The 16475-nt window shown below is 41.9% G+C and overlaps 1 protein-coding gene across 1 annotated transcript in view; it reads left to right on the forward strand.

Moving 5' to 3' along the window:
* ABCC10 (ATP binding cassette subfamily C member 10) overlaps positions 1–16475 on the forward strand; it is a 144266-nt gene that overhangs the window by 89795 nt on the left and 37996 nt on the right. Inside the window, exons 12-13 of the mRNA XM_063918766.1 lie at positions 11930–12109; positions 12401–12539. Coding sequence (XP_063774836.1) covers positions 11930–12109; positions 12401–12539 — 319 coding nt within the window. The remainder of the gene's footprint in view (positions 1–11929; positions 12110–12400; positions 12540–16475) is intronic.

The following is a 16475-nucleotide window of genomic DNA, read 5'->3' on the forward strand; positions in this document are numbered from 1 at the left end:
CGCAATTGGCGCAAAAGGTACCGCAAGGGTATGCGCAGACGCTGTGCACAGGGTGTGAACACAGGCATTGCAGATACTTACAGAATTAAACTAGAATAACTATACCTTAAGGAATGTACTTATACTGTAAACCTCTGTGTAGTGGTAGAGTGTAGATGCAACACAGTGTAACCTTATTAATTTAAAAGCTGTTCGAGCGTCACCGACGCTCTGAGAATACTTAACACTATAAGAAATACACAAATACCGTGCTTAGGGTCTAACGCCTTATATGAATGTTATACTTGCAAAAGAATAATACAATACAAGTCACACACTACAATATAACATAGACTAACTAACCAGATAACTACACAGGAAATACAATACAATACAATTACGTTTAAGGGAAAAAATGAGGGAGAAAGAGGAGAAGAGAGAGAGAGAGAGAGAGAGATATGGCTCACAATAACTATAAAGACAATATGGTTGCAGAGAAGCTTACACATGTGAGGAACAATCGCTGCGCAGTTAGTCAATGCTGAGAATCTTTGTGGAGAAAATACTTGAGCTTACCCATACTGGCTGTCCCTATATACACAACCCTACAATACCGCATGGGACAGAAGCTAGACTCCATTTTGGGAAAACTCCAATGATTCCAAAGACTGCAACACATGGTTGAAAGGGGAAGGGGAAGACACCCAGCAGCAGCCATTTCTTACAAACAAACTAATCTTATTCCACATTCCAATCCAACTTCCTAGAACCATCTTATTCAATTTCACATTCCAAACAACTTCCTAGAACCATCTTATTCAATTTCACATTCCAAACAACTTCAGTATCTCAATAACCAGAGCATATTCATCACAAGACCAGATCACAATGTAACCACACATATCAGCCTGCCATTGCTACCAGCACATATTCCCAGATCTATCACACAAACAAGTTACAATATCCTATTTAAACCAGCACCATTGACCTTAAAGCAATCTGTCTATATTTCCTTATCTAGCCATGTGAATTCAATACTTAGCCTTTAGCTTGGAGGTCAGTCCTGGGGATGTAGCCGCCATGCTGCTGGGTGCCAGGTAGCTGTGTGAGTGAGTGAGCCCTGTGATTTCCAGTGGATAATATCATACCTGCATTCCAGCTGTGGGGGTGTGTCAACCACAGGAAGTGTGTCTTTCACAGTATGTGGGCTGTCTTGTATCAGGGAGCTGAGCATGTGAGCTTGGTTATGCAAAATGTTGGGTGATGACTAACACATTCCTGTCTTCTGGAGAGCTATTGTTTGGCGAATACAAAACAAAACCCTGTCTCTGGGTTTTGTTCGATATTCATGATGTCCACTTTCAGTTGAGACAATGACATCTCAGCAATCATTCTTCTGGAGACAAACCCTAACCCATTCGTAAACACAGGTGTTGGCCCTCCTCATTGAGTCTCAAAGCTCAGTGTAATTAAAGGCCATTGTACTCCGTCTGCGGGAAAGATACTGATTTGGAATACAATTAATCTTCAATTACTATTCCTGTGCTTAACTATGCATAACACCATGTGAAGCCCTCCCAACATGCAAACTATTGTTTGGGGAATCTCTAAGGTCAAAGAGCCATTTGAGACCCACTGATACCTGCTGGACTCAGGGGAATATTAACTTATAAAATACATTATATGGTTAAATTATGTAACGATTGAGTCGCACGCTGGGCACACAGAAACTCTACCGTAAATGCGCATACAGTGCGCCTGCGGGTGCACGTAACAGCGGGTATGCGCACACACGGGAGAGCGCACGCATGCGCAGCGCGGACATGTATGAGGTGCAAATATGGCAGTGTGCATAGTGATATTTTTCTGACTTTGACAATCCCATCACTTGTACATGTAACATCATCTTATATCCCATCACCTGTACATATAACATCCTCTTATATCCCATCACTTGTACATGTAACATCATCTTATATCCCATCACCTGTACATATAACATCCTCTTATATCCCATCACCTGTACATGTAACATCATCTTATATCCCATCACCTGTACATATAACATCCTCTTATATCCCATCACCTGTACAGATAACATCCTCTTATATCCCATCACTTGTACATGTAACATCATCTTATATCCCATCACCTGTACATATAACATCCTCTTATATCCCATCACCTGTACATATAACATCCTCTTATATCCCATCACTTGTACATGTAACATCATCTTATATCCCATCACCTGTACATATAACCTCTTATATCCCATCACCTGTACATATAACATCCTCTTATATCCCATCACTTGTACATGTAACATCCTTTTATATCCCATCTCCTGTACATATAACATCCTTTTATATCCCATCACCTGTACATATAACATCCTCTTATATCCCATCACTTGTACATATAACATCCTCTTATATACCATCACTTGTACATGTAACATCCTCTTATATCCCATCACCTGTACATGTAACATCATCTTATATCCCATCACCTGTACATATAACATCCTCTTATATCCCATCACCTGTACATATAACATCCTCTTATATCCCATCACTTGTACATGTAACATCCTCTTATATCCCATCACCTGTACATGTAACATCCTTTTATATCACATCACCTGTACATATAACATCCTTTTATATCCCATCACCTGTACATATAACATCCTCTTATATCCCATCACTTGTACATGTAACATCCTCTTATATCCCATCGCTTGTACATGTAACATCCTCTTATATCCCATCACTTGTACATGTAACATCCTCTTATATCCCATCACTTGTACATGTAACATCCTCTTATATCCCATCACCTGTACATGTAACATCCTCTTATATCCCATCACCTGTACATGTAACATCATCTTATATCCCATCACCTGTACATATAACATCCTCTTATATCCCATCACCTGTACATATAACATCCTCTTATATCCCATCACCTGTACATATAACATCCTTTTATATCCCATCACCTGTACATATAACATCCTCTTATATCCTGACAATGTATATAATATTTGTCCTATTAAAAACACGTTAAAGGTTAAAGAACACAGTACGCAATTGGCGCAAAAGGTACCGCAAGGGTATGCGCAGACGCTGTGCACAGGGTGTGAACACAGGCATTGCAGATACTTACAGAATTAAACTAGAATAACTATACCTTAAGGAATGTACTTATACTGTAAACCTCTGTGTAGTGGTAGAGTGTAGATGCAACACAGTGTAACCTTATTAATTTAAAAGCTGTTCGAGCGTCACCGACGCTCTGAGAATACTTAACACTATAAGAAATACACAAATACCGTGCTTAGGGTCTAACGCCTTATATGAATGTTATACTTGCAAAAGAATAATACAATACAAGTCACACACTACAATATAACATAGACTAACTAACCAGATAACTACACAGGAAATACAATACAATACAATTACGTTTAAGGGAAAAAATGAGGGAGAAAGAGGAGAAGAGAGAGAGAGAGAGAGATATGGCTCACAATAACTATAAAGACAATATGGTTGCAGAGAAGCTTACACATGTGAGGAACAATCGCTGCGCAGTTAGTCAATGCTGAGAATCTTTGTGGAGAAAATACTTGAGCTTACCCATACTGGCTGTCCCTATATACACAACCCTACAATACCGCATGGGACAGAAGCTAGACTCCATTTTGGGAAAACTCCAATGATTCCAAAGACTGCAACACATGGTTGAAAGGGGAAGGGGAAGACACCCAGCAGCAGCCATTTCTTACAAACAAACTAATCTTATTCCACATTCCAATCCAACTTCCTAGAACCATCTTATTCAATTTCACATTCCAAACAACTTCCTAGAACCATCTTATTCAATTTCACATTCCAAACAACTTCAGTATCTCAATAACCAGAGCATATTCATCACAAGACCAGATCACAATGTAACCACACATATCAGCCTGCCATTGCTACCAGCACATATTCCCAGATCTATCACACAAACAAGTTACAATATCCTATTTAAACCAGCACCATTGACCTTAAAGCAATCTGTCTATATTTCCTTATCTAGCCATGTGAATTCAATACTTAGCCTTTAGCTTGGAGGTCAGTCCTGGGGATGTAGCCGCCATGCTGCTGGGTGCCAGGTAGCTGTGTGAGTGAGTGAGCCCTGTGATTTCCAGTGGATAATATCATACCTGCATTCCAGCTGTGGGGGTGTGTCAACCACAGGAAGTGTGTCTTTCACAGTATGTGGGCTGTCTTGTATCAGGGAGCTGAGCATGTGAGCTTGGTTATGCAAAATGTTGGGTGATGACTAACACATTCCTGTCTTCTGGAGAGCTATTGTTTGGCGAATACAAAACAAAACCCTGTCTCTGGGTTTTGTTCGATATTCATGATGTCCACTTTCAGTTGAGACAATGACATCTCAGCAATCATTCTTCTGGAGACAAACCCTAACCCATTCGTAAACACAGGTGTTGGCCCTCCTCATTGAGTCTCAAAGCTCAGTGTAATTAAAGGCCATTGTACTCCGTCTGCGGGAAAGATACTGATTTGGAATACAATTAATCTTCAATTACTATTCCTGTGCTTAACTATGCATAACACCATGTGAAGCCCTCCCAACATGCAAACTATTGTTTGGGGAATCTCTAAGGTCAAAGAGCCATTTGAGACCCACTGATACCTGCTGGACTCAGGGGAATATTAACTTATAAAATACATTATATGGTTAAATTATGTAACGATTGAGTCGCACGCTGGGCACACAGAAACTCTACCGTAAATGCGCATACAGTGCGCCTGCGGGTGCACGTAACAGCGGGTATGCGCACACACGGGAGAGCGCACGCATGCGCAGCGCGGACATGTATGAGGTGCAAATATGGCAGTGTGCATAGTGATATTTTTCTGACTTTGACAATCCCATCACTTGTACATGTAACATCATCTTATATCCCATCACCTGTACATATAACATCCTCTTATATCCCATCACTTGTACATGTAACATCATCTTATATCCCATCACCTGTACATATAACATCCTCTTATATCCCATCACCTGTACAGATAACATCCTCTTATATCCCATCACTTGTACATGTAACATCATCTTATATCCCATCACCTGTACATATAACATCCTCTTATATCCCATCACTTGTACATGTAACATCATCTTATATCCCATCACCTGTACATATAACATCCTCTTATATCCCATCACCTGTACATATAACATCCTCTTATATCCCATCACTTGTACATGTAACATCATCTTATATCCCATCACCTGTACATATAACATCCTCTTATATCCCATCACCTGTACATATAACATCCTCTTATATCCCATCACTTGTACATGTAACATCCTTTTATATCCCATCTCCTGTACATATAACATCCTTTTATATCCCATCACCTGTACATATAACATCCTCTTATATCCCATCACTTGTACATATAACATCCTCTTATATACCATCACTTGTACATGTAACATCCTCTTATATCCCATCACCTGTACATGTAACATCATCTTATATCCCATCACCTGTACATATAACATCCTCATATCCCATCACCTGTACATATAACATCCTCTTATATCCCATCACTTGTACATGTAACATCCTTTTATATCACATCACCTGTACATATAACATCCTTTTATATCCCATCACCTGTACATATAACATCCTCTTATATCCCATCACTTGTACATGTAACATCCTCTTATATCCCATCGCTTGTACATGTAACATCCTCTTATATCCCATCACTTGTACATGTAACATCCTCTTATATCCCATCACTTGTACATGTAACATCCTCTTATATCCCATCACCTGTACATGTAACATCCTCTTATATCCCATCACCTGTACATGTAACATCATCTTATATCCCATCACCTGTACATATAACATCCTCTTATATCCCATCACCTGTACATATAACATCCTCTTATATCCCATCACCTGTACATATAACATCCTTTTATATCCCATCACCTGTACATATAACATCCTCTTATATCCTGACAATGTATATAATATTTGTCCTATTAAAAACACGTTAAAGGTTAAAGAACACAGTACGCAATTGGCGCAAAAGGTACCGCAAGGGTATGCGCAGACGCTGTGCACAGGGTGTGAACACAGGCATTGCAGATACTTACAGAATTAAACTAGAATAACTATACCTTAAGGAATGTACTTATACTGTAAACCTCTGTGTAGTGGTAGAGTGTAGATGCAACACAGTGTAACCTTATTAATTTAAAAGCTGTTCGAGCGTCACCGACGCTCCTGAGAATACTTAACACTATAAGAAATACACAAATACCGTGCTTAGGGTCTAACGCCTTATATGAATGTTATACTTGCAAAAGAATAATACAATACAAGTCACACACTACAATATAACATAGACTAACTAACCAGATAACTACACAGGAAATACAATACAATACAATTACGTTTAAGGGAAAAAATGAGGGAGAAAGAGGAGAAGAGAGAGAGAGAGAGAGATATGGCTCACAATAACTATAAAGACAATATGGTTGCAGAGAAGCTTACACATGTGAGGAACAATCGCTGCGCAGTTAGTCAATGCTGAGAATCTTTGTGGAGAAAATACTTGAGCTTACCCATACTGGCTGTCCCTATATACACAACCCTACAATACCGCATGGGACAGAAGCTAGACTCCATTTTGGGAAAACTCCAATGATTCCAAAGACTGCAACACATGGTTGAAAGGGGAAGGGGAAGACACCCAGCAGCAGCCATTTCTTACAAACAAACTAATCTTATTCCACATTCCAATCCAACTTCCTAGAACCATCTTATTCAATTTCACATTCCAAACAACTTCCTAGAACCATCTTATTCAATTTCACATTCCAAACAACTTCAGTATCTCAATAACCAGAGCATATTCATCACAAGACCAGATCACAATGTAACCACACATATCAGCCTGCCATTGCTACCAGCACATATTCCCAGATCTATCACACAAACAAGTTACAATATCCTATTTAAACCAGCACCATTGACCTTAAAGCAATCTGTCTATATTTCCTTATCTAGCCATGTGAATTCAATACTTAGCCTTTAGCTTGGAGGTCAGTCCTGGGGATGTAGCCGCCATGCTGCTGGGTGCCAGGTAGCTGTGTGAGTGAGTGAGCCCTGTGATTTCCAGTGGATAATATCATACCTGCATTCCAGCTGTGGGGGTGTGTCAACCACAGGAAGTGTGTCTTTCACAGTATGTGGGCTGTCTTGTATCAGGGAGCTGAGCATGTGAGCTTGGTTATGCAAAATGTTGGGTGATGACTAACACATTCCTGTCTTCTGGAGAGCTATTGTTTGGCGAATACAAAACAAAACCCTGTCTCTGGGTTTTGTTCGATATTCATGATGTCCACTTTCAGTTGAGACAATGACATCTCAGCAATCATTCTTCTGGAGACAAACCCTAACCCATTCGTAAACACAGGTGTTGGCCCTCCTCATTGAGTCTCAAAGCTCAGTGTAATTAAAGGCCATTGTACTCCGTCTGCGGGAAAGATACTGATTTGGAATACAATTAATCTTCAATTACTATTCCTGTGCTTAACTATGCATAACACCATGTGAAGCCCTCCCAACATGCAAACTATTGTTTGGGGAATCTCTAAGGTCAAAGAGCCATTTGAGACCCACTGATACCTGCTGGACTCAGGGGAATATTAACTTATAAAATACATTATATGGTTAAATTATGTAACGATTGAGTCGCACGCTGGGCACACAGAAACTCTACCGTAAATGCGCATACAGTGCGCCTGCGGGTGCACGTAACAGCGGGTATGCGCACACACGGGAGAGCGCACGCATGCGCAGCGCGGACATGTATGAGGTGCAAATATGGCAGTGTGCATAGTGATATTTTTCTGACTTTGACAATCCCATCACTTGTACATGTAACATCATCTTATATCCCATCACCTGTACATATAACATCCTCTTATATCCCATCACTTGTACATGTAACATCATCTTATATCCCATCACCTGTACATATAACATCCTCTTATATCCCATCACCTGTACAGATAACATCCTCTTATATCCCATCACTTGTACATGTAACATCATCTTATATCCCATCACCTGTACATATAACATCCTCTTATATCCCATCACTTGTACATGTAACATCATCTTATATCCCATCACCTGTACATATAACATCCTCTTATATCCCATCACCTGTACATATAACATCCTCTTATATCCCATCACTTGTACATGTAACATCATCTTATATCCCATCACCTGTACATATAACATCCTCTTATATCCCATCACCTGTACATATAACATCCTCTTATATCCCATCACTTGTACATGTAACATCCTTTTATATCCCATCTCCTGTACATATAACATCCTTTTATATCCCATCACCTGTACATATAACATCCTCTTATATCCCATCACTTGTACATATAACATCCTCTTATATACCATCACTTGTACATGTAACATCCTCTTATATCCCATCACCTGTACATGTAACATCATCTTATATCCCATCACCTGTACATATAACATCCTCATATCCCATCACCTGTACATATAACATCCTCTTATATCCCATCACTTGTACATGTAACATCCTTTTATATCACATCACCTGTACATATAACATCCTTTTATATCCCATCACCTGTACATATAACATCCTCTTATATCCCATCACTTGTACATGTAACATCCTCTTATATCCCATCGCTTGTACATGTAACATCCTCTTATATCCCATCACTTGTACATGTAACATCCTCTTATATCCCATCACTTGTACATGTAACATCCTCTTATATCCCATCACCTGTACATGTAACATCCTCTTATATCCCATCACCTGTACATGTAACATCATCTTATATCCCATCACCTGTACATATAACATCCTCTTATATCCCATCACCTGTACATATAACATCCTCTTATATCCCATCACCTGTACATATAACATCCTTTTATATCCCATCACCTGTACATATAACATCCTCTTATATCCTGACAATGTATATAATATTTGTCCTATTAAAAACACGTTAAAGGTTAAAGAACACAGTACGCAATTGGCGCAAAAGGTACCGCAAGGGTATGCGCAGACGCTGTGCACAGGGTGTGAACACAGGCATTGCAGATACTTACAGAATTAAACTAGAATAATTATACCTTAAGGAATGTACTTATACTGTAAACCTCTGTGTAGTGGTAGAGTGTAGATGCAACACAGTGTAACCTTATTAATTTAAAAGCTGTTCGAGCGTCACCGACGCTCTGAGAATACTTAACACTATAAGAAATACACAAATACCGTGCTTAGGGTCTAACGCCTTATATGAATGTTATACTTGCAAAAGAATAATACAATACAAGTCACACACTACAATATAACATAGACTAACTAACCAGATAACTACACAGGAAATACAATACAATACAATTACGTTTAAGGGAAAAAATGAGGGAGAAAGAGGAGAAGAGAGAGAGAGAGAGAGATATGGCTCACAATAACTATAAAGACAATATGGTTGCAGAGAAGCTTACACATGTGAGGAACAATCGCTGCGCAGTTAGTCAATGCTGAGAATCTTTGTGGAGAAAATACTTGAGCTTACCCATACTGGCTGTCCCTATATACACAACCCTACAATACCGCATGGGACAGAAGCTAGACTCCATTTTGGGAAAACTCCAATGATTCCAAAGACTGCAACACATGGTTGAAAGGGGAAGGGGAAGACACCCAGCAGCAGCCATTTCTTACAAACAAACTAATCTTATTCCACATTCCAATCCAACTTCCTAGAACCATCTTATTCAATTTCACATTCCAAACAACTTCCTAGAACCATCTTATTCAATTTCACATTCCAAACAACTTCAGTATCTCAATAACCAGAGCATATTCATCACAAGACCAGATCACAATGTAACCACACATATCAGCCTGCCATTGCTACCAGCACATATTCCCAGATCTATCACACAAACAAGTTACAATATCCTATTTAAACCAGCACCATTGACCTTAAAGCAATCTGTCTATATTTCCTTATCTAGCCATGTGAATTCAATACTTAGCCTTTAGCTTGGAGGTCAGTCCTGGGGATGTAGCCGCCATGCTGCTGGGTGCCAGGTAGCTGTGTGAGTGAGTGAGCCCTGTGATTTCCATTGGATAATATCATACCTGCATTCCAGCTGTGGGGGTGTGTCAACCACAGGAAGTGTGTCTTTCACAGTATGTGGGCTGTCTTGTATCAGGGAGCTGAGCATGTGAGCTTGGTTATGCAAAATGTTGGGTGATGACTAACACATTCCTGTCTTCTGGAGAGCTATTGTTTGGCGAATACAAAACAAAACCCTGTCTCTGGGTTTTGTTCGATATTCATGATGTCCACTTTCAGTTGAGACAATGACATCTCAGCAATCATTCTTCTGGAGACAAACCCTAACCCATTCGTAAACACAGGTGTTGGCCCTCCTCATTGAGTCTCAAAGCTCAGTGTAATTAAAGGCCATTGTACTCCGTCTGCGGGAAAGATACTGATTTGGAATACAATTAATCTTCAATTACTATTCCTGTGCTTAACTATGCATAACACCATGTGAAGCCCTCCCAACATGCAAACTATTGTTTGGGGAATCTCTAAGGTCAAAGAGCCATTTGAGACCCACTGATACCTGCTGGACTCAGGGGAATATTAACTTATAAAATACATTATATGGTTAAATTATGTAACGATTGAGTCGCACGCTGGGCACACAGAAACTCTACCGTAAATGCGCATACAGTGCGCCTGCGGGTGCACGTAACAGCGGGTATGCGCACACACGGGAGAGCGCATGCGGACATGTATGAGGTGCAAATATGGCAGTGTGCATAGTGATATTTTTCTGACTTTGACAATCCCATCACTTGTACATGTAACATCATCTTATATCCCATCACCTGTACATATAACATCCTCTTATATTCCATCACTTGTACATGTAACATCATCTTATATCCCATCACCTGTACATATAACATCCTCTTATATCCCATCACCTGTACAGATAACATCCTCTTATATCCCATCACTTGTACATGTAACATCATCTTATATCCCATCACCTGTACATATAACATCCTCTTATATCCCATCACCTGTACATATAACATCCTCTTATATCCCATCACTTGTACATGTAACATCATCTTATATCCCATCACCTGTACATATAACATCCTCTTATATCCCATCACCTGTACATATAACATCCTCTTATATCCCATCACTTGTACATATAACATCCTTTTATATCCCATCACCTGTACATATAACATCCTTTTATATCCCATCACCTGTACATATAACATCCTCTTATATCCCATCACTTGTACATGTAACATCATCTTATATCCCATCACTTGTACATGTAACATCATCTTATATCCCATCACTTGTACATGTAACATCCTCTTCTATCCCATCACCTGTACATATAACATCCTTTTATATCCCATCACCTGTACATATAACATCCTTTTATATCCCATCACCTGTACATATAACATCCTCTTATATCCCATCACCTGTACATATAACATCCTCTTATATCCCATCACCTGTACATGTAACATCATCTTATATCCCATCACCTGTACATATAACATCCTTTTATATCCCATCACCTGTACATGTAACATCCTTTTATATCCCATCACCTGTACATGTAACATCCTCTTATATCCAGTATCCTGTACAGGTAACTGCTTCTCATACATACCTACTGGAATAGGTAAGTGCCCTACACCTGAACAGGTAAATGCCTCCGACAGACGCTCATGTTTAATCCTATTGACAGGTGGCAGTCAAGTAAATGAAGAAGATGAAAACAAAAATGAAAACCTGGTCTGTGAGAATGAAATGGGGGAAGAAGAGAAGAAAGAAGGCGCAGTGTCATTGCAGGTTTATGTAGCGTACTGGAGAGCGGTGGGAAGTTGCCTGGCTTGTTCGGTGCTGTTAGCGTTACTACTACTGCAGGGTAAGTGGCTCCAGATGTCACTCCTATTTCTTTCCTGAATATCAGCAACTTGACTTCTATCTGTCTTCTTCATCTTCCTAAGGTCACTTATATTTCCTGCATCAGCTACTATTTATACAAAGCGTTATATCCTGACTGACACCCAGACTGACTCAGATCATTACCCTGGTCTGAGTCCTGTTCCTTAGCTGGCAATCTGCTGCAGTCTTACTGCTCAGTCGTGCTGACTGTATGTACCAGGTCCGGATCACTTCTTTATGGATTTATTTCTGTGTGCATGTTCCGTTACAGCCTCAAGGAACATTTCTGATTGGTGGCTGTCACACTGGATTGCAAGCTTACCAGACAAGCCAAGAAACTCTTCCCTTGCAAGTTTTACCCTGTCTGTGATGTCTCCCTCATTGCTTCTGTTTTCCACTGGGGGTCTTGTGTGAGTATTATACAACCAGAGTGTAGCGCAGTCATAAGCTGTATTTCAGTACAAATGTACGGGGCATACATAAACCCAAAAATGTCATGGCAGAATATATATACAAAATAGTATTGGCCCTCCTATAAATTACTAAAAAAGTACCCAGTGGAATGGCCGGTTTGGGGGCATCCTGCTGCCGGGATCCTGGAGGAGGTATGCTTACCGGCGGTCTCCCGCCCCCCCCCCCCCCCCCCCCCCAAAAAAAAATAATAATAATAATAAACTGACCCCCCTCCCCTTCCCCCATAGTCACATTACTGAGCAGCCTCCTGCCATCCCCCAGGCAAACCAACCCCACGGCCACACAACTAAGGGGGCCCACCAGGCAAACCAACCCTCCGCAGAAATCTCCCAGTCAAAAACACACACACACACACACACACACACACACACACACACACACACACACACACACACACACACACACACACACACACTCTCTAGCCACATCACAACCCCATTCGAAGCCACAAACCCTGCCCACGCATAGAAGGGCTCTCTTCAGCCGGAGTTTGAAGACAGCAGACAGCGCAGCAGGATGTGACGGGCAGGCACACCAGTCAGCGCAGGCTGGGACGGCACTCAGCACATGCAGTCCTGGCCATGAATCTGCGCTGCGGCTGAAGAGGATCTGCTTCTTCCCTCCTGCAAATTCTGGTAACCAGGCAGCAAAATTAGGGGCTACCTGACCCTTTGGATTTGTTAAGCAATGATATACAGTATTAATCATGTGTTACACCCGCAGGTCAGTACATATACCCAGTACACTGTATTACCCATGTGTTACACCCCCTGGTCAGTACATATACCCAGTATTACCCATGTGTTATACCCAGTACACAGTATTACCCATGTGTTATACCCAGTACACAGTATTACCCATGTGTCAGACCCCCTGGTCAGTACATATACCCAGTACACTGTATTACCCATGTGTTACACCCCCTGGTCAGTACATATACCCAGTATTACCCATGTGTTATACCCAGTACACAGTATTACCCATGTGTCACACCCCCTGGTCAGTACATATACCCAGTACATAGTATTACCCATGTGTCACACCCCCTGGTCAGTACATATACCCAGTACATAGTATTACCCATGTGTCACACCCCCTGGTCAGTACATATACCCAGTACATAGTATTACCCATGTGTCACACCCCCTGGTCAGTACATATACCCAGTACATTGTATTACCCATGTGTCACACCCCCTGGTCAGTACATCTACCCAGTACACAGTATTACCCATGTGTCACACCCCCTGGTCAGTACATATACCCAGTACACTGTATTACCCATGTGTTACACCCCCTGGTCAGTGCATATACCCAGTATTACCCATGTGTTATACCCAGTACACAGTATTACCCATGTGTCACACCCCCTGGTCAGAACATATACCCAGTACATAGTATTACCCATGTGTCACACCCCCTGGTCAGTACATATACCCAGTACATAGTATTACCCATGTGTCACACCCCCTGGTCAGTACATATACCCAGTACATAGTATTACCCATGTGTCACACCCCCTGGTCAGTACATATACCCAGTACACAGTATTACCCATGTGTCACACCCCCTGGTCAGTACATATACCCAGTACACAGTATTACCCATGTGTCACACCCCCTGGTCAGTACATATACCCAGTACACAGTATTACCTATGTGTCACACCCCCTGGTCAGTACATATACCCAGTACATAGTATTACCCATGTGTCACACCCCCTGGTCAGTACATATACCCAGTATTACCCATGTGTTATACCCAGTACATAGTATTACCCATGTGTTACACCCCCAGGTCAGTACATATACCCAGTACATAGTATTACCCATGTGTTACACCCCCAGGTCAGTACATATACCCAGTACACAGTATTACCCATGTGTTACACCCCCTGGTCAGTACATATACACAGTATTACCCATGTGTTACACCCCCAGGTCAGTACATATACCCAGTATTACCCATGTGTTATACCCAGTACATAGTATTACCCATGTGTTACACCCCCAGGTCAGTACATATACCCAGTACACAGTATTACCCATGTGTTACACCCCCAGGTCAGTACATATACCCAGTACACTGTATTACCCATGTGTTACACCCCCTGGTCAGTACATATACCCAGTACACTGAATTACCCATGTGTTACACCCCCAGGTCAGTACATATACCCAATATTACCCATGTGTTATACCCAGTACATAGTATTACCCATGTGTTACACCCGCATGTCAGTACATATACCCAGTACACTGTATTACCCATGTGTTACACCCCCTGGTCAGTACATATACCCAGTATTACTCATGTGTTATACCCAGTACACAGTATTACCCATGTGTCACACCCCCTGGTCAGTACATATACCCAGTACACAGTATTACCCATGTGTCACACCCCCTGGTCAGTACATATACCCAGTACACTGTATTACCCATGTGTTACACCCCCAGGTCAGTACATATACCCAGTATTACCCATGTGTTATACCCAGTACATAGTATTACCCATGTGTTACACCCCCAAGTCAGTACATATACCCAGTACATAGTATTACCCATGTGTTACACCCCTTGGTCAGTACATATACCCAGTACACAGTATTACCCATGTGTTACACTCCCAGGTCAGTACATATACCCAGTACATAGTATTACCCATGTGTTACACCCCCAGGTCAGTACATATACCCAGTACACAGTATTACCCATGTGTTACACTCCCAGGTCAGTACATATACCCAGTACACTGTATTACCCATGTGTTACACCCCCAGGTCAGTACATATACCCAGTATTACCCATGTGTTATACCCAGTACATAGTATTACCCATGTGTTACACCCCCAGGTCAGTACATATACCCAGTACATAGTATTACCCATGTGTTACACCCCCAGGTCAGTACATATACCCAGTACACAGTATTACCCATGTTTCTCCTTCATCCACTAGGGGCCACTGGAGTGTAGTTACAATGGGGAGATAGTAGGTGGTATTGGTAGCTGGCACTTTAAAAATTCTCACACTGTGGCTAGCTCCTCCCCTACTATCTCCCCTCCAAGCCAGTCTTAGTTAAGTGCCCGAGGTAGCTGGTTCACTTGGGTTTAGCTGAAGAATTTTCTTCTTTTTTCTTTATTATTTTATTTTTCTTACACACACTCACAGACTGGCAGCTCTGCCACTGCCAGTCTGCACCGTGGGAGCTGCCGGCGGGGTCCCATCGCAGCTGCGTGCGGCTAGGGATGGGCCCCGGCTGAGGGAGACACTGAGCTCTCCTGAGTTGGCGGACACCGCTGCGTGCGGCGCGTGTCGCGGCCACTCCATCCAGCAGAAGATTCCGGCAGCATGGCAGCGGTGAGTATCAAAAATGGTCGGACACCGCTGCGTGCGGCTTGTGTCGGGAACACCCCACCACAGAAGATTCCGGCTGGACGCCGCTGCGTGCGGCGTGTGTCGGGGCCGATCCACCAAGAACACAGTGGTGAGTGAAGTATACTTTATTTGTGGTGGCTATGTATGTTTTTAGAGCAATCTGTTTATTGTTGTACAACCCACTCCAGAAGGGCTCTCTGGGGCTGTAATGTACTTTATTGTATCCTTACCTGTCCTCCTCATGGAGAAACAGACAGGATGATTGGGGGAGGCTGAGTATGTGTTTATACAACCCTGACTGAAAAACGGGTGTGTGTCATTCTGATAACCCTCTGCTCCCCCAGCTCCCCGCACCCCCCGCACCCACTCAGCGCGACTCACAGAGCCGGCACAGGGATCCCGCTCGAGCGCAAAGCAATGTTTAAATTTGGCGCCTTGTACGGAGGGGGCGGAGCTAAGTCCCGCTCTGTAGAGCGAGCTCAGCGCTCCCTGCT

This window comes from Pseudophryne corroboree, chromosome 4 (genome assembly GCF_028390025.1).
Source record: "Pseudophryne corroboree isolate aPseCor3 chromosome 4, aPseCor3.hap2, whole genome shotgun sequence".
NCBI lineage: Eukaryota > Metazoa > Chordata > Amphibia > Anura > Myobatrachidae > Pseudophryne > Pseudophryne corroboree.